Raw genomic sequence first — 19,695 nt, forward strand, 5'->3', positions numbered from 1 at the left:
ACAAAAAAAAGGATCTCAAATGAAACCGTACTAAGCGGCGATGACTACAAGTGTCAAGTACAGTGTAATGTAGGTTTCCTTCCCGTTGAAATCTAAGGGGCGCTCGGGGCTGTAACTGTTAGCCGCAGCGCTAATTAGCCGAATTCACAACCCAACCAGAGAGACAGAGCAGAGGAAGCAGAGGATGGGGCCGGGCAATTAGCGAACCAGGCGCTCTCTGCAGCTTTAATAAGCAACCCCTGTCATCGTGGCTTACCGAGGAAGAAGAGGGTCATTTCGGACAGAGAGGGTCGTTTCAGACAGAGAGGGTTGTTTCGCTAATGGTGGTTAGCACGCGAGGTCGTTAAGGAAGGGCGAGACGGCCTTCAACTTACCTCTTGGTGACTGCGTTGTGGTACTCGATGAAGGTCCTGCCGTCGAAGGCGATGGCCTCCGTTTCACCTGCGGACTTCTCGTAGATGGCTGAGGGACGGGGGAGAGGAGGGTGAGATCATCTGGATCAATAGCATCCAGGGCTCGTTCTCCGCAGTTCAAGGCCAAGGACGGGGTGAGGAATGGGAGGCGTTCATGCACTTGTGATTTTAATTAAAGTAAAGGGATCTGGAAGTGCACGGGAGCATGGTTAATGAGGTTGTTGAAGACTGTGTGTGTGTGTGTGCTTAATGTATGTGTACGTAAGTATAATCAAGGAGGCTTTATATGATCACATTCATTATCCACAGGTCAATGAAAGACAATCAAAAAAAAAGACAGAGGAGGATGTCTTGGGGCTGTACTCACTGTTTTGACAGTGTGTCCCCGTGTATCCATGGAGACACACGCACTCGTAGGCCTCCAGTAGGGGGTTGCAGCGGCCCCCGTTGTGGCAGGGCTCCTGGGAGCAGGGGTGGCCCTCGAACATGGACACACCGCTGGAGTGCAGCGCGTGCTCCTGCTTCAGGATGGAGGTTCCCATCAGGGTGATCTGTGGGGGGGGGGGGGGGAGGGGGGGGGTGAGGGAGGGAGGGAGGGGGCAGGAGGGAGGAGAGGAGGCAGGAGAGAGGAGGCAGTAGAGAAGAGAGGAGGAAGGAGAGAGGAGGCAGTAGAGAAGAGAGGAAGAAGGAGAGAAGAGGCAGTAGAGAAGAGAGGAAGAAGGAGAGAAGAGGCAGTAGAGAGGAGGCAGTAGAGAAGAGAGGAGGAAGGAGAGAGGAGGAAGGAGAGAGGAGGCAGTAGAGAAGAGAGGAGGAAGGAGAGAGGAGGTTGTAGAGAAGAGAGGAGGAAGGAGAGAGGAGGCAGTAGAGAAGAGAGGAAGAAGGAGAGAAGAGGCAGTAGAGAGGAGGCAGTAGAGAAGAGAGGAGGAAGGAGAGAGGAGGAAGGAGAGAGGAGGCAGTAGAGAAGAGAGGAGGAAGGAGAGAGGAGGTTGTAGAGAAGAGAGGAGGAAGGAGAGAGGAGGCAGTAGAGAAGAGAGGAGGAAGGAGAGAGGAGGCAGTAGAGAGGAGGCAGTAGAGAAGAGAGGAGGAAGGAGAGAGGAGGAAGGAGAGAGGAGGCAGTAGAGAAGAGAGGAGGAAGGAGAGAGGAGGTTGTAGAGAAGAGAGGAGGAAGGAGAGAGGAGGCAGTAGAGAGGAGGGGAGGCAGGAGACGGAGGAAAGACAGAAGGCAGGAGAGAGTTAAGACTATTTCTACCAGCTTTGATGGTCAGCTCACCGGTAAATTAACACAATTTCTTTTTCATGGAACACATTCAAATGCTGCCACATAACACATAATTAGAACATGTTTCACCCCGTACTGTCAAATAACCAACAATTAGTACATTTCATATGGTAAACTTGTCAACTCCACTTATCACAAACTTTACAAGCCACTTAATTCAGGGCCGGGCTTTGATTTAGTCGGAACTGTCGAGGGAAAGTTTGCCTAGAGGAGCTAATGACAAGTTTACGATTCCTGCAACATCCTGCCTTTGTTGGCATCTATTTCTGGCACTCAAAGAAAAGCTTTGCTGAGAGGGAAAAAACTGGAAAGTTGTCAGGGAAGATTAGAGACAAGGGAAATGCAGGGACATCAAATGTGTGTCCTATTATTAGTACACAATAACCCAAATGAGCAGAGCCACTGTTAGCGGTACTGAAGATACTGAGAGAATGAACCAGTTCAGTGTCTGTAATCATGGGAGACTGGACACTCCGTTAGATGACCGATGACCTGACCGTGGTCAGGTCTAACAGGTGCTAAGCAACGCCGCCCACCCCGTTTGTTCCCCGTTTCCGAGGTTACGGGTAGAAAGGGCGCGGTGACTCACCCTCTGGATGGATCCCTGGAAGCCGTCTTTGATGGAGGCGGCTCTGGCCAGCCGGCTCAAGTCAGGAGCACCTCCCACGAAGAGAGACTCCTTCAGGTTGAGGGCGGTGTGCTGGTTCTGGAGGGAGACAAAGAGACAATGGCGGTTAGAACCCTCGTAGAACCGTGCGGAGGAACCACACCTGGATCTGACAGAACCCCTAGAACCCCAACCGTGGACCCTGCTGTCGCTAGTCTCTCAAACCAGATATCGTAACCCGCCGCTACAATGACCGCATCCCTCTCCGCTATTTGTGGAGATATCCACTTCAGACTGGAAAATAACGTGAATGTTAATTTCTCCACATTATAAGACTGTAAACCCACTTATACAGCGGCTCAGTTTGACCCGGAAGAGTTCAACTTATTTTCCGCTTGCAGGAACCTGTGGCGTAAACTTCCGTTCTGACATAAAACTTTGACACACTCAAGATGAATCCTCTGCATTATCTCAGCTCTGACAGTTAGATAGACCCGCCTCGAAAATTAGATTAACATATATTGTTCGGGCAGGACGTTAAACGCCTCTCTCACCCTTTTCCACATCGATACACTTGATATATTAGAAAACATAATTGATTTCAGTGCCACACTACGAGCGGTAAATGATCTTTTATCTGTGCAAAAGCCCCTAAAAGCCACACAGTAGTGCCGGGCTGGAGTGACGAGGTGGACGGGTGTGTTTTCCATAATGGTTTCTAATGAATGGGTGATTATCCTGCCGACCTTTCAAACAGAGAGCGGAGCGAGGCTTTAATTGGCGATTTATTTGCACCTTCGGATGACCATGAAACCCTCCGTCGAAACCTGCCTTCGTTTACTGCTGAGGCTTTCTCACCAGGCAGAGCCCCCCCCCCCCCCCCCCCCCCCCCCCCCCCCCACACTCACGATGGATTTAAGGATCTTTATTTATATTTAGGGCAGAAAACTGCCACAGGGTAAAAGCAGAGATAATTGCTGTAAAAAATGATGGAAGGGGCCAAGTACTGTAAACATGGTTTGTGTGGAGAGCTGGAAGGGAATACACAGCCTGGATGGGAAGTGGATTTGGACTGGCGGAAGCGTGACTTTGAGCCAGCTCCATCAAAACAAGAATGGACTCTGCTAGTCTGCTGACAGAAGACTGGCTGTGGGCTGGAGTCACCCTGCCTATTCAGCTTTGACGGAGGCCATACTGGTCTCACTGGAGGTGAATACTGGACTACACTACGTTTCAACTCCTTTCTCTGCTACATCTTTGAAGCATTTGGGGAAAGTGACGGGTAAAACAAATGTAACATCCATTGGTTTGAGTTTGGAAATACTTTTCTGTTCTGAAATGAAATTGGGTGTTGAAGATTCCAGAAGACAGATGGAATGACAACCCCCCCCCCCTTCCCCCCCCGTTAAACGTTAAAGTTTTCAAAGAGGCCAGACCATCAGTCTGATGAACGGATGAAGCTTAACTGGCGACGTGGAGGGTGAGTGTTTCGGTGTTGTGTCATGGGTGGGTGAGTGGGTGGATATGTAAGTGAGAGTGACTTTATGATATGGACAGTTTGGCTTAGGAAAGTGTGAGTTCATGACAAAAGAACAGCCCGGCTTGGCTTGGCACCTCGTTCTCTCACTTTATTACCCTCCCCCTCCCCCCTCCCCCTCCCCCTCCCCCTCCCTCTCCCTCTCTCTCTCTCTCTCTCTCTCTCTCTCTCTCTCTCTCTCTCTCTCTCTCTCTCTCTCTCTCTCTCTCTCTCTCTCTCTCTCTCTCAGCAGGCAGGCAGGCACGAGGCGCCGGCGAAATGTCCCCGCCCACGCAAGACTAATGAAGACTTTCATTGTTGCAGTGAACAATGGCGGTCAGAAAGATAACTGCCTCCCCCTCTACCCTTCTCTCCTCCCTCCTCATCCCTCCATCCGCCCCCTCAGCAGATGGGCCGAAGTGAAAGCCAAACCGAGTTCTTTAACGATGTCTCTACTTCGGAGTTACAAGCAACGTGTCCTTTGTTCCGGAGCGATGCTTCTCAGAACGGGTTGCATGGAGAATGGGGGGGGTGAGAAGTTTGAGAAAATGAAACGTGTTCTAATTTTTTTTTACCTTGCGTGATTTCTGAGTTCCAGACAGCACATCATAAGAGAAAAGAACACAGGGAGGAAAACATGTTATCAGAGAAACTAGAAGCTAGTGGCGGTCAGTGTACAGAGGCATGCAAAAGCACACACACCTGTAAGGCTAATATGCAAGCCCGGTAGTGTTGTTCACAGTGGCACATTAGGTAAAGCGGGCCAGGTAGAAAACAGCTAAGCAAGATAAACACACATGCAAACCCTGATAAATAAAGAGACTGAACAAAGGTGTGTGAAGGAGCATGCACCAAGCTCTGAACAGCCATTCCAAAAAGATGCAAAGAGAAACTAGTGCTGTGCGCGAGTGTGTGTGCACGCGAGTGTGTGTGTGTGCGCGTGAGTGTGTGTGTGATGAAAGCAGCTGGACTTGAGCTCATATAAATTATATGAGCCCCCGTTCTCAATCAACGAGGCCATGTTTTCCTACATGACTCATGCAGCAATACTTCACCAAACAACAATCCTTGTATGTTCTCCCCATTCTCATCCTCACTATAAAGAAATGATTTGATCATGAGCATACAGTATCTCTCTATGTAACACCGAGATCCAGCCTTCTTAAGTTTATATCGCCGCTAGGAGAGACTTAGCTGCGAGCTATCCTGCCCAGGCTGCCCTGGCTCTCAGAGCTTCACAAGTATTCGCAACTCATCTCTCGCTTTCCCCTCCCTCTCCCTCTCCCAGCTCTCCTTTTTAATAAGATTTTCTGCCTCTGTTGGTGGAGTGAAACACAATTACCATAAGGCGGACAGGAGAGAGGGATAACAAAAAAAAGCGTTGTGTCTTGGAAGAGGCAGAAGGAACTGGAGCTGCACAAGGCTGTTCGCGTTCCTAATCACAAATAACACTGTTTAATATAATTGGACGACTTGCTGGCTTATCAGACTCAACAGTCGCATTCATTTAGGGCATGTACCTGTTTTACTGCTCTGGTCACATGACCGGTGGGCCCTGCTCTGGTCACATGACCGGTGGGCCTGGCACGTCATTACTTATCTACCATCTCTCTAATGTAATTTCTCTCTCCATCTTCATCCATCTCTCCATCTCCTGGGGTGCATCCGACACGGGCGGACGGCTAACGATGAGCATGCCGTTTAGGTAATTGAATGTATACCTGTGAGGCCAGATAGGTTTTTCTGAGAGCGTGGTGGTACATTCTCTGAGAGGTAAAGTATGATTCAAATTTAGCAGTAAAAAAGATTGGAACTTCAGACCAAAACAAAATTTGGACTGAAACAGTGTGTCAAACTTGCCCTCTACTCCACCTCTCACCTTGACAGCTAACAAGATATTCTAGCCAACCCTTCACTCTGTGTAATTAAAAAATATATGGACTCCACGAGGAAGAAGTTCTCGCTGATTCAGCTCAGGCATCTAGCCAACAGCGAGTTGAACAGCTTTTACAATGACGCGTGTCTGGGGCCAAGGACACTGCAATGGAACTGGCACACATACACAAACAAACACAGTAGCAGGCCTATCACAACCAGGCTAACAAGGCTTGCATGCTAGCTTGTAGCCGGTGTATAAGCATTAGAGTGGTCCATTAGCAAACCAAACTAGTGCTCACACAAAGGCTGATTAGCTAAAGAGGCTAGCTTTGGACACAGTAGATAATGACCAGGGACAAACAAGCCTTGCATGCAAGCATGTAGCATGGTAGCAGGTGTATTATAATCAGCAGGACCCATTTGCAAACCAGGCTAGCTCTCAAACACAGTAGCAGGCTGATCTCGACCAGGCAAACACTAGCCTTCCATGCTAGCTTGTAGCATAGTAGCAGGCGTGTAATCGTATACAGGGCCCGTGAGGTCTGAAACACGGGCCTGTTAGCCGACCAGGCTAGCTCCTCCATCTCTCACCGGAGACTCTCCTCGGACACCGTCCTTCCCGTTGACGCTGATCTCTCCTTTGCGGTTGGCTCTCTCCAGGTTCACGGTGTTCCACACGTTCATCTTGAGCTTCTCCTTGCTCCTGTGAGACGGGAACGCACAGGACGACACGTGACTGTGTGCAATAGCAGGGCACACGCACCAACGGGCACACACAAACACACACACACCAACAGGCACACACTTGCACGCTCGTAGGTGCACCAACCTGAGGACGGCGGGTCCCTTCCCCAGATCGTAACGGAACTCCAGGATGCCGTCGTTGAGGGAGAGGGAGATGAAGTCTCCTTTTCCGTCGGTCTTCTGGCCGTTGTAGAAGATCATGCCGTTGGAGCTGTTGGCCATGAGGACGACTGTCATGCTGACCTTTTGCCTGAGGGGCGGGCACACCAACAAAAACACCTGGTTAACGACGGAAGCGGACATGGCTACGATTCCGGACAAGCATGAATGCTGGTGATTTTTTTATCGGCTTGTTTGAACAGTGGCAGAAACAAAAAAGCAAGGCTGGAAAACAGAGAACAGAACAGATGTCTTCCTGTTCGGTGTTTCGTGTTGCTACCGAGGCTGTGTTTCATCACTGCATCACCTTCATATCGATTCACTCCCAGATATACAGACAACATTCAAGGACACAGTGAAACCAGAGCTCTGTCGTGGTACAAACTTCTCAATACGACTCACTGTTAGTCAGGAACAGGTAACAATGCAGGACTTTGATGTTTTCATTGAAAAACAATGTTTCTATATGCGTCATTGTGTTGCGTGCTGTTTGCAAGTGACACACACAAAAAAAGCTAGCTAAAGGGGGAGGATGAAGACGTGTGGCTTACTGGAGGTCGTGTCCGTAGAGATGCAGGCCCTTCAGCTCTAAGTAGGAGTCTCCACTGAAGAGAGGCAGGTAGGCCCCCTTCTTATCAGACACTGAAAAACAACAGAAAGGTTTCAGACTTCACCAACGGGAGTCGACACACTGAAACAGCATCACCACACACACACACACACACACACACACACACACACACACACACACACACACACACACACACTTCAGCACAGCGTTGGGATTAGGACTCGATTCAGCTTGACATAAATCCACACATTGAGAGCGAGAGAAAGCACGGATGACAGAACCCCAAAAGGAACCCAGAAACTGAAGACGCCTCATGAAGGCTCCACCGGGACGCTAAACCAGCAGACCGCCTTGCCCTGGTGGCCCTGTGTCTGCCCTCGTCCCGTTCAACGGGTCTGGGAGACGGAAGCCAAGTTTCCGGTTGTCTCCAGTCGTTACCACGGAGCAACGGAGGGGACACAGCAGCGCCGGCTGGGAGGCCTCTTGGTGAAGTGTTTCCCCGGGATACCATCGCCATAACAATGGTGGTGTGCACAACACCCGACCAGACTGCACACACACAATCACACAGAGAGACACTCTCACACACACACAGACACACACACATACACAGAGAGAGACACTCTCTCTCACACACACACACACACAGACAGACACACACACACACACACAGACAGTCTTTTTACCCTGTGAGAATGCTTTCGTCAGTAATTAGCCGGGATTAGCGAAGCCGAGTCGGGTAAGGGAAGGAAGACGGAGATGAAAAAGCTAATTAACTATTGTGCAGAGGACTGCTAACGATGGCATGGAGTAGAGCAGAAGAAGAATAGCAGACACAACAGGGAAGAGTGTGCCTCCTGTCAGAGGAAGGAGAGCAGGCCCCCATCAGGGAGGAGGGAAATGAGGAAACTCATTCACACATTTCAACACAAAAAAACGTAAAAATGACTGGAAATAGCTCTCTAACACACAAATACAGTGCATTGCCATTCTTACACTGGCACACCAACACACTGCATCTGAGGAGTTTAAAGAGTGATGGAAAAGCCTAGTTCTTGATCTAAGTTCACTACCATTGATTTAACCAAGAGGTTTCTCTACCCTAGTCCTACGGAACCCCTGCTCTGCAGGTTCTAGATCAGGGGTAGGCAACCCTGGTGCTCAGCGAACCCCTGCCATGCAGGTTCTACATGAATGGGTTGTTGTCAAGTTCTGTGGAAGCTGGGTAATGACCATTCATTTGAATCAGGTGTGCTGGAGCAGGGAAACATATAAAACAGGCAGCACAGGGGCCCACGAGGACCAGGATTGGAGAACCCTGTTCCAGATGTTTCCCTGTTCCAACACAGCTGATTTAAATGAACGGGTTGTTATCAGCTTGTACCCAGCCATTTGAATCAGGTGTGTTTGAATAGGGAAACATCTACAAAATGCAAGGTAGGGGGTCCCTCAGGATGAGGTAGAAATGTGGGCCATTCAATCCTACTGGAACCCCTCCCCCCCCTTCCTCCCCCTCCCACCAGCACATCCACACAGGGAGTTCGCCGGTCGGTTACAGTGAGGCTGCTCTCTACCCACAGAGTCAGGAAGAGGAAGTGATGAAGCTGTTCTCTACCCACAGAGTCAGGAAGAGGAAGTGATGAGGCTGTTCTCTACCCACAGAGTCAGGAAGAGGAAGTGATGAGGCTGTTCTCTACCCACAGAGTCAGGAAGAGGAAGTGATGAGGCTGTTCTCTACCCACAGAGTCAGGAAGAGGAAGTGATGAGGCTGTCCTCTACCCACAGAGTCAGGAAGAGGAAGTGATGAGGCTGTTCTCTACCCACAGAGTCAGGAAGAGGAAGTGATGAGGCTGTTCTCTACCCACAGCGTCAGGAAGAGGAAGTGATGAGGCTGTTCTCTACCCACAGCGTCAGGAAGAGGAAGTGATGAGGCTGTTCTCTCCCCACAGAGTCAGGAAGAGGAAGTGATGAGGCTGCTCTCTCCCCACAGAGTCAGGAAGAGGAAGTGGCTAGTTTCAGTTTAATACGACCATTTCCCCCTTTGGTTCTCCCTTCATTAGGCACTTATCCACCTGTCTTTAACTGATCCCAGTTCAGCCCTTACAGCATATTCGCCAGCGTCTTATCCAAGCGATCCCGTCTCAGAGAGATACTCGCACTGACTGACTTTCCCATTAATCACCGTGGGCAGAGCGCTGATGAGATTAGTCATCTCATTGATTTCATAGAGAGAAAAACACACCCCTTGGAAGAAGAGGAAGGCTCTCGCGCTGCATTGATTCTGGTTCACCCCAATTTATTTTAATCACCTGCTAACTGCTTGCGGGTGGCAGAGGAGGGTGTGGGGGCACTATTTTTGGTGTGTGCGTGGGTGTGCGTGGGTGTGTGTGTGTGTGTGTGGGGGGAGGGTGAAAACCTTAAAATTCTCAAATCCCCCTTTTTTTCTATTCTACTCCTCAGTGGAGTGAAGAAAACGGCCCTGGAATTCTGGAATCCTCCGTGAGAACCCCAGTGAAGGCAGAGTTCCGAAGCAGCAGCGAGCAGGGCAGAGTTCCGCTGTGAAACATGCCCCAAAGTGATGATGAGAAACTTCAAATACGGCTGTGGTGTGTTAGGGTCCGTTCCCCCCCGGTGAGCTAAGTAGCGGCAAACGAGTTTGAACACAACACCTGTGGGCGGGATGGACACGGCCACGGTAACGCTCGCTCGCTAACGACCGCAGCGGCCCGATAGGGCCAATCACGGCGCGGCGGCGGCTCCGGGGGGGGGCAGCGGCGGGGCCCGTCTCTCCGTTTGATCTTCCCCCCGTATCCAGGACGGAGACGAAGTGTGTTGGAGGGGGAGGGGGCTGAGCAGGAGAACAGGAGTGGCGAATCGATGTGCAGTACTAGGCCCTGGGCTCATGGACGCCACGCCGAGCTTTTCTCCTCGTTAAAAGGGAGCCTGGGTTTTTCCGTCATGGCGGACAGAGCCAACAGACTCTCGCTGTTGAAGCTGAAACAGGAAGACGGCAGCGGGGGTGCTGCTCTGTGATAGGCCGCCGTACCTTTCTCGCAGTGCTTTCCCTCGCGGCCCATTGGACAGTCGCACTTGTACCCGCCCTCCGGCTGCACCTGGCACTTGGACGATGGGTGGCACTTGTTGGGCTCGCAGGGGTCGTGGAGGTCGGCGCAGGTTGGACCTACACACACACACACACACACAAACAGCAACCAAATAGGCTGATTAAACCACTGAAAAACAGAAATGAAGCTAGTCTTCAAACTATTTTGGCACATTCTGCACAAGGAGAAGGCTGAAGATTTCCCCTGTAATAGAGGTGGTTTTCTAATAGGATTAGGAAACATTTAGAGGGGCATATTGAGCAGCAGAACCCCCCAGTCTGCTGCTGTTTCTGGGGTCTGTTGAGGGGCCGGTTGGGGCGAAGATCTGCTGGTTTAGGACAGCGGTTTCACCCTGCGCCTCAATGCATCCTACTTCAGCCTTCATCAATCTAGCACAGTCAACACAGCCCGAGGCAAGCAGATCATCGCAATAAACCCTGCCCCCCTTAGCTCAGAGGGCCCTCTCTCTCTTCGTCCCTCTCTAACCCTCGCTCTTCTCCTCCTTCCTTTCCACTTTCTCCCTCTCTCGTCTTCTCTTTTCCCCCCCTATCTTCCCCTCTTTCTTCTATTCCCTTGTTCCCTCTCTAGGGCTCTCGAACATGTCTCTTGCTCTTCTGCCTGCCTCTCCCTCTCCCTCTCCCTCTCCCTCTCCCTCCCCCCCCCCCCCTCCCTCCCCCTCCCTCCCTCTCCCTCCCTCCTCTCTCTCTCTCTCTCTCTCTCTCTCTCTCTCTCTCTCTCTCTCTCTCTCTCTCTCACTCTCGCTCTCCCTCCCTCCCCCCCAGCCCTGTGGCAGCCATCTTGTCTGGTCTCTCCTCTGACAGGATGAAGGAACACCTCAGATCCATGTCCTCGGGCCCAGTCTTCACACTCCCCAGTCAGGATATTCCTACCCGACCTTTAATTGGCTACATTTGTCACTTGAGGTGTCACCGCCGTGTCTTCGAACCACAGCATCGCAGAACCATGATCTCAATTACAGCGCCGACGCCCGACCCTTGAACAGTTTGACACCGAATCACAACGGGAAACTAATTTTAGCAACCTCACCATGTGACGGTGCATTATTCCAGCATCATGAAAAGATAAGGACGGAGTTGCAGAGAGCTTTTCCCTGTCCGGTCCTGGGCTCTGCTCTCTGGTGTGTGTGTGTGTGTGTGTGTGTACGTGTGTGTGTGTGATGTGCAGCCCCCCTGCTGCAGGGTGGAGACTGCCAAGCCTGACTGGGCCCGATGTTGGCTACTATTTAAAAACACTCTCTCTTTGAGTCGCTCATTAGCCGGGAGCTAGTGGACTGTGACTGCAGGGAGGGAGGGAGAGGGAGGGAGGGAGAGGGAAGGAGAGAAGGGGGAGAGACAGAGGGAGAAGAGACAGAGTACTTGGGGTGGAGAAAAAGGAAAAACAAGAGTGTGTGTGTGTGTGAGAGAGGGGGGGAAATACAGAGAGAGAAGAGAGAGAGAACTAAGGGGAGAGGATTCCAGACTGGGTCTTAAATATTTCCTCCCCTGTACATGAACAAGCTCTTAATACAGTTTACATCAGGCCGACACAGAGAACGTGGCGGAATCTTATTGGATGGCTTATCGACCACGAACACACAGCAGCACTTCACACCCCAGCGCTCGCCACCACGACGACAGCAACCGCAGAGCAACACATATTTATAGCAGCGTTTCACATTACATGTACACTGTACCGACCGCACGGATACTGGGGCGGAAAGATGTTATTCCACAGCACTTAGCGACAACACGACCACGACAACGCCAGCCCTAACACGAGCACAGCGACGTCAAGTGTTACTACACGGCGATCATGCACTTGAGCTCTGGTCTGACCAGGGGAGCAGGGAGCTGGGGGGGGGGGCGGGCTCACCCCAGTAGCTGTTGATGCACTTGCAGTGAAACATCTCGGCCTCGCGGACCTCGCAGGAGCCGCCGTTGCGGCAGGGGTTGGGCAGACAGGGGTTGTTGCCGCACTCGCCCACGCCGGTGCCGTACATGACGTCGCCTCCGTTCTCCTGCAGGCTGTACAGGCGGTTGTTGACGTCCAGCATGCGCACGCAGCCCACCAGACCTGTGCTCATGGAAGTCTTGTCCTTCACCCTGGAGACGGAGGGAGAGGGGAGGGGGAGGGAGGGGAGACACACACAGAAGAAAGGGAGGTAGATAGAGGGAGAGAGTGACACACAATCACCGGTTACAAGAGCCATCATCCACACACTGCACTGACAGCACCAGCAGCACACATTCCAACACCAGTCCATGGCAAACACAGGAGGTCTGGTTCGGAGGCAGGCGGCCTTACTCGTCCAGGGTGTCCTCAGGGAAGCCCCCGATGAAGAGGTTGCTGTCCAGGTTGAGGCCGTCTGTGCCGCGGGGGCTCTGACCCTCCACATGAGGCTCGTTGTCCACGCTCAGCATGGCGTTGCGCCGGTTGCGGGTCACCACCAGCTGGTGCCAGCCGCCCTGTGACACAGGGACCGTGCTGCTCACCTTGGCCGTGCCCGAGCCCGTGTTGTACCTGGGGGGGGGAGGAACAACGTTTGTATCCAGTCGGGCCGGTTCATGGTTCATCTAGTTTTGCGTTTGTGGGATTTAGTCTACCACTTGTTTCCTTCACTCTCTAAAGCCACATTTGTCTTTGAGTCTTTATGCTGTTTGAAGACTGTAAATGTCCAGAAGCCCTCGACAATAAAAGAGACAAGAATCCATTTCTACTCTCTGTCTCTGCTTCACCTCACAGGCCATCACCATGACGGCTTGTTATAACAATACAGCCTCTGATTGGTCGACTGGGCCCTCTCACAGGGAGGGAGGCAGCATCGTTAAAAGGCTCTGACGCCCTATCAGAAGCCCTCGTGGTCGACCCCTGACCTCTCACCTCAGCTCCACCTTGCCGCCCACCAGGGACAGGCACAGGAAGTCCTTCTTGCCCTGCTGGCCGTTGTACAGCAGGATGCCTGATGGCTCCGAGCTCCGGAACTCCATGGCGATGCGGACCGTGTGGTACGCCTTCATGGTGGGGAAGGCCAGGTAGGACTTCCCCCCGAAGGACGGGGTGAAGTAGTTAAACACTGAATGGAGAGAGAGAGAGATAGAGGGGGGGAGAGAGGGAGAGAGAGGGAAAGAGTGGGAGAGACAGAGAGAGGGGGGGGGGGAGAGAGAGAGAGAGAGAGAGAGAGAGAGAGAGAGAGGGGGGGGAGAAAGCGAGAAGGTGACGGGGAGAGAAAGAGAGAAAGAGAGAAAGAGAGAGAGAGAGAGAGAGAGAGAGTGACAGGAGGGAGAGGGGACAATAATAACATCAAATGACGGAATGTTGTTTTGGGCCAGTGTGCAGGTGTGTGTGTGTATATTGTGTTTTGGCAGGTTCTGTCAAATAGTTTTTCCCAAAAGCTGAGAGGAAAGAGAGCCTTGTTCACACAGTGGAAGATTCTCCACTCAATCATTCACACCGTTGTTCTCACTCATAAACACGCACACACACACGCGCGCACACACACACACTCACACTCACAACATACATTTGTTTCTCGCCACTCAACTATCAGCCAAATGATCATCCATTTTCCCCTCGCCTCCCTCCAGCGTGTCTGTCCTCCCTTGCTGGTACGGAGAATGGAGGCTGATGAATTCCTCTCACTCTGCATCTCTCTAATGACTTGATTGATCAATGGGCAGCTACGAAACAGTGTCTGTGCCTCCATTTAGCCACTCTGAGTCAAATGCGCACTGATTTCTACCAGCTAATCCCCATCGAAGCAATTAGTGTCAATTATCTTAAGATGCAGCTGCATGAGGTAGTTTCTTATCCCCAAACCGCCGAGTGGGAATACTAAAAGCAGCCTCTCCCCACGACGGCACTCAGGCTGATTTGTGGCTCTCAGTGCTGATAGCGCTGATTGGGCGCCAGTGCTTAACTATGATTAGCTCCGCGGTCTGTCAACGTTCAGGCCCCTCGCTAGCAGAGACCAACGGAGCAGATGGGATCCACACAAACGCAGGGGGCAATTATTCATACAAAAAAAATAAAATTGTGTGTGTGTGAGGTCAGATCCCTTTCCTCTGTCTACTCAGCAAGTCTGAGCAGTGACCGACTCGAGGGCCACCTTCCTGTGACCAGCTCGAGGGCCACCTTCCTGTGACCAGCTCGAGGGCCACCTTCCTGTGACTGGCTCAAGGGCCACCTTGCTGTGACCGGCTCGAGGGCCACCTTCCTGTGAACGGTGACAGCCGGCGGGTCACCCTCACCTTTCTCGCAGACGGCGCCCCCTCTCCCGGCGGGGCAGATGCAGGTGAAGTCGTCTCCGTCGTCCTCACAGGTGCCCCCGTGGCGGCAGGGGTGGGAGTGGCAGGGCTTGGTGTGGTGGGGCTCGGGGCGGGTCCTAAGCTGGGGGCTGGTGGTGGGTGGGGGGGCGGGGCTGGTGGTGGGCGGGGGGGCTGGGGTGGTGGTGGTGCGCCGGGTGGTCGGGGGCCGGCGGGTGACGTAGGGGGGCCGGTAGGTGAAGGAAGGACGCACTGTGGTGCTGAATGAGGCGGTGGGCGTGGTCATTGGAGCGGGGGTGGTGGTGGGTGTGGTCATGGTTGCTGTGGTGGTAGTGGTGGTGGTGAAGTAGGGGAGGGAGGAGAAGCCTGGGGGGAGGAGGGATGGAGGTGAAGATGGAGGGATGGAGGTGAAGATGGAGGGAGGGAAGGAGGGGAGGGAGGGAGATGAGGAGGGAGGGAGATGAGGAGGGAGGGAGGGAGGGATATTCAGAATGAGAGAGCATAGACTTGTTCTGTCCTTCACACAGGATACAAATATGACATTTTATTTGGTTGAGACTCGGTTTTGATCATACAGCAAATCCATCAACATCATAAACCACAGAGGAAGAACCTCACCGTGGTTGGTGAAGCGAATGTTGTCCTCTTCAGGCTTCTTCACCACGATGGACGTCTCCTTGACGATCTTCAGCTGCTTGAGCAGAGCACGCTCGGTGTCCTCCACAGAGAACCTGGTGTCTGGGCAACACACATGACAACGTTCTCACAACACCACCCTGGTGTCTGGGCAACACATATGACAACGTTCTCACAACACCACCCTGGTGTCTGGGCAACACATATGACAACGTTCTCACAACACCACCCTGGTGTCTGGGCAACACACATGACAACGTTCTCACAACACCACCCTGGTGTCTGGGCAACACACATGACAACGTTCTCACAACACCACCCTGGTGTCTGGGCAACACACATGACAACGTTCTCACAACACCACCCTGGTGTCTGGGCAACACACATGACAACGTTCTCACAACACCACCCTGGGTGGCCTCACCCAGAACACCAGCTGCAGACACGACACACAGCGCTGGAGCTTAGCTAACCGTGACCCACGCAGACGGGAGAACCGGGTTCTCCGTCCACGTAGCTGCCCGTCTGCCGGAGAGCCGGCCGCCTGACAGAACAGGGCCCCCAGGGACCTGTTGTCCTCCAGCAGGGTAGCTGTGAGGTTCACATGAATCGTTCTAGAAACATTCCCACAGATGGCCACTTTACTGGCCGTCACGGAGACGCTTTATGGCACTGTCTCCTGCGCCGATATGAAGGACGCTGAACGAAAGTCGTAAAGTGGGAGGAGGGTGCGGTGTTGAGTTTGGTATCACAGCGAAAGAGGCGCTTTGAGCAGCCTAATGATACTCTTGGGGAAAGTGAGACCAAAATGAAGTGAGCCTGGAAAATACGCTGAAAGCTGCTCACTCACTGCGAAGACTTTTACTTTTTTTTGCTGGCTCTAACAAATACCTCTCAGGGGAGCAATGAAAACACAGGTCTCACTAGTGAGTTTGCTCAAATTGAAATCCTTTACAATAGCAGCACCCCCAAAGCGTTGCTGCTTTTCTAAAGAAACTGAGAGAAAATATAATATTGTACAGACTACTTTTTCTAAAGGAAGTCCGGAGGAACTACAATGGAGCACATACGGAATGTTAATCTTACGAAATTACTTTAAAAGTCAACTGACACTTCCAATTCTAGGAAGACACTCTTGCTGTAAATACACTGTCTGCTCACACGCAGGTTCTTCACACAGGATATGAGGTCACTATACGCCTCTTCCTTTACCTGGGTTGAAGTGGGCCTCCACAAACGCCAGGATGGATTTACTGGGGGCCAGGCTTTGCACGCGAACACTCATGAAGTCCTTCTGGACATCCGACTTCCTGAACAACTCATTAAGCTGTACGAGAGAGAGAGTGAGAGAGAGAGAGAGAGACGGAGGGATGGGGAGAACAAATGATGACAAATGAGTACGGTACGAATCTCAGTAAATGAATGGGTCCAATTTTCCTGGTGTGAACTTGTGTTTTGGAGGGAAGCTAGCGTGTGTCAGGGTGGAGTATTTAAATCCCATCGGGTCTGGGTGCACAAATTGACATTTAGCTGCGGCTCTGCCATAATTACATGAACATCTTCTAGGAGACTGCGGTAAATGTCAGGTTGCCATGACACAGGCCCCTGGTTGGTTTTGCGTCTGATTCTCACAGTCTGTGTGTATATATAAATATATATGTCCGTGTCTGTACGTGTGTGTTTCGTCCAAATGAAGTTCAGGAAGGAAGGAGAGTAGCAATACTCTAACTTTCTGTTTGTGTCCAAACTCACTGAGTGTTATCTTGTCCCCTACATCCAGTAACTTGGGCCTATCCGGACAGTCCCTCTAGCCCAACACCAAGCTTCCCAGCAGGGAGAGATGCTAGCCACGTTACCTCATTTCACCTCCACTCCCATCACATGCCTGCTAACCCACTTTGTGTCTGACTGGTCTATGTTATTGTGGGAGGGGATGGAATAGCTAAGTTGTCTTCCAGTCTGTTCAAGGTTGTAGAAAATGGGAAGAATCAGGCTTATTTACGCTTAGCCTCTGCCCTTACTCCATAGGGACCCCTACTGGGGGCAGGGTGGTATAACAGGCAGCAGAATGGCTTTGTGTCCTTGTGCTGATTGCCTGAGGGCAGTGGTGGGCTCACAAGAATAAGCCAAGGTCTTTCCTCCTTTCCTCATTCCAGACATACTGACCCAGAAACCAGACTGTTAAGGGGAAGGAGGACAGGAAGGAAAATTCAGCCTCTCACTTTCCCTCTTTTTTTCGGGTCTGTTATGACGTGCCTCGGCTTCAAGGGGAAGGGTTGGGGAGGTGAGAGGGATTTTGCAGTTCCCATGCTGATATCTAGCTACACAGATGCCCCTTGCGTTTTCAAAATCACACGCACGCACACACACACACACACACGCATGCGCACGTACACACACAGTTTGAGGCAGTAGATTAGATCCCAGCAGGAGCCTGTGACACCATTTCAACAGCTGGCAAGAGCAAGGATCACACACACCCGCACCCACCACACACACACACACACACACCACACACAAACACACCCGTCCCCATTTCATGAGATGAAAAGGAAGACCTTGGCATGACAAATCAGTTCTTAGAAAGTCAGAGCTTGACTTGAAATCCCCTAGCACAGATCTCTTGCACTAGAAAAGGAATACGTGTTTCCAAGACGGGTAAGTGACCATGCCTGCTCCCGCAGTGTGGTGCAGCCTGGACCTCGGCTTAGCGAGCTAACGCACACGCAGACCCGGGTCGTCGTACTCACAGCACTCTCAATGCTCCTGGCTGTCTCTCCAAACAGCTCCGACTTGGGGTCGTCCATCTCAGGAGTGTAGAACACCTCCTGGCCCTCCACCTGGTCCAGGTGCAGGTACCCGCTGAACCTCAAGGTGGCTGGAGGAAGGGCAGAGCGGACCACACACACACACACGTTAACGATGGTTCCTGTGCCAGCAAGGCGGGTGTGCCCTGTCCGCCCTCACCCTCAGGTGCAGACAGTGACTTCTTGGGGTAGTGCCAGTCTGGGTTAGTGATGGAGAATGTGTGTGTGTGTGTGGGGGGGGGAGAGGGGTTGACAGGGTGGCTCGGTGGGCGTGGTCGTGAGGGTTAGGGTCTGCAGTGGAGGTGGAAGCAGTGGATTGTGGGATATGCGGAAAAAGGAGTGGCAGAAGAAAAAGAGGAGGAAGAAGGGAGGAGGAGGAGGAGGAGAGGAGGAGGAATGGACTGGGATTTACCAGACCGAGAATCGTCCCAAGAGTTGGCCGAGGCATGGAGGACTGAGCAAAGAGACATCAGGTTAGACAGCACACACACACACACACACACACACAGACACACAAACAACAAGCCAGAGTGAAACACAACAAAAACTCCTTCAAAATAACCCCCAATGCCTGCAAAGACACAAGTCCACTTTGACCTTGAAGAGGCCCGTTTCGATGTCGAACATCCATCAGCTCCACATGGCTTTGTGTGATTACTCCAGCTTCAGTCGGCCGGGGCGAGGGAGAGAGAGAGAGAATGCAATAAAGAAGAAGGAAGACGAGGGGAGAGAGTGAGAGAGAGAGGAGAGACGCTGATGCCCAGGTTTCACGCTGCTCGTAATCAGCTGAACAAATTGCCCCAATCAATCACGGCGGCGGCTGAGCTTGAGCTTGCCTGAGAAAGGGGAGAGCACTTGTATGATTATCATGAAAGATAGCCGTAATTGTCCCCTAACGTCACCAAACCACATACTGACTGACAAAGTCTGGTTCAAATTCGACGATAAAGGACAATGTCGGCCCTCTCCTTCCACGGCTGACACACATCGATTCAGATCTGATGGGGCTATAAAAATAGAAGTAAACGAGGGGAGGTTTGGATGCAGAGAGAGATGGATCAGACTCCTGATCTGGAGGGAAGATAAACAGCAGGAGAGAGGGGCTTTACGACCACAGCTGTGACACAGGAGGAGAGATAGGGGGCGCTAGACTTTCAGGGGCCCCATTGCAGGCTCTCTTATCTTTGTTTCAGTTGCATATGGAAGAGTTTACAGATGCTTTGTTAAGGCACGCCATTAACTTTCACTTAAAAGGCTGTCTGCTATATTCGCTCAGCCCATGTGCATGTCATTACTTCGCTTGCGTTTCATGTCGCCAAAAGCCTTCAGGGTTTCTCAGAAGTGGGATAACTTTTCTTTTGCAGCCCCTGTTTTCTTTTTCGTCGTCGGAGATGTCTGCAGTTTTCAAACAGCCTTCCGTCACTCGTTGAAACAGGGCTTGGATGAAGGTTGTCATCCAAGCTAGGCCCGTCGAATTAACCCGATCTCCTGAGAGAAACTCTGACATATTGTCAATAAAATGCAAGATACAAATGAGGCTGCTCCTGTAGGTGTTCTGCTGTGCGAGTGCGTTGTCATTTCCATTCTAATGAATGTAATATCATCTAACTCTTTCCCGAGAGAAATAGAGCTCGCTATCGATTATCACGGCAGACGGTTTATTGGTAACACTTCAGTTGAATGAGGTATCGACCGCTGATGTCACCACGTCATTGTTAG

The 19,695-nt window shown here is 51.7% G+C and overlaps 1 protein-coding gene across 1 annotated transcript in view; it reads right to left on the minus strand.

The window, feature by feature from the left end:
* The window catches only part of agrn (agrin), a 71,146-nt gene that overhangs the window by 8,149 nt on the left and 43,302 nt on the right, over positions 1-19,695 (minus strand). Inside the window, exons 16-29 of the mRNA XM_047040279.1 lie at positions 17,920-18,047; positions 16,382-16,496; positions 15,152-15,271; positions 14,519-14,899; positions 13,152-13,344; positions 12,576-12,791; positions 12,144-12,373; positions 10,214-10,348; positions 7,148-7,238; positions 6,523-6,687; positions 6,285-6,396; positions 2,282-2,398; positions 781-964; positions 375-462 (exon numbers count right to left, since the gene is read on the minus strand). Of these exons, the coding sequence (XP_046896235.1) occupies positions 375-462; positions 781-964; positions 2,282-2,398; positions 6,285-6,396; positions 6,523-6,687; positions 7,148-7,238; positions 10,214-10,348; positions 12,144-12,373; positions 12,576-12,791; positions 13,152-13,344; positions 14,519-14,899; positions 15,152-15,271; positions 16,382-16,496; positions 17,920-18,047 (2,275 nt within the window). The remainder of the gene's footprint in view (positions 1-374; positions 463-780; positions 965-2,281; positions 2,399-6,284; positions 6,397-6,522; positions 6,688-7,147; positions 7,239-10,213; positions 10,349-12,143; positions 12,374-12,575; positions 12,792-13,151; positions 13,345-14,518; positions 14,900-15,151; positions 15,272-16,381; positions 16,497-17,919; positions 18,048-19,695) is intronic.

The sequence above is a fragment of the Hypomesus transpacificus genome, chromosome 18 (genome assembly GCF_021917145.1).
Source record: "Hypomesus transpacificus isolate Combined female chromosome 18, fHypTra1, whole genome shotgun sequence".
Taxonomy (NCBI): domain Eukaryota; kingdom Metazoa; phylum Chordata; class Actinopteri; order Osmeriformes; family Osmeridae; genus Hypomesus; species Hypomesus transpacificus.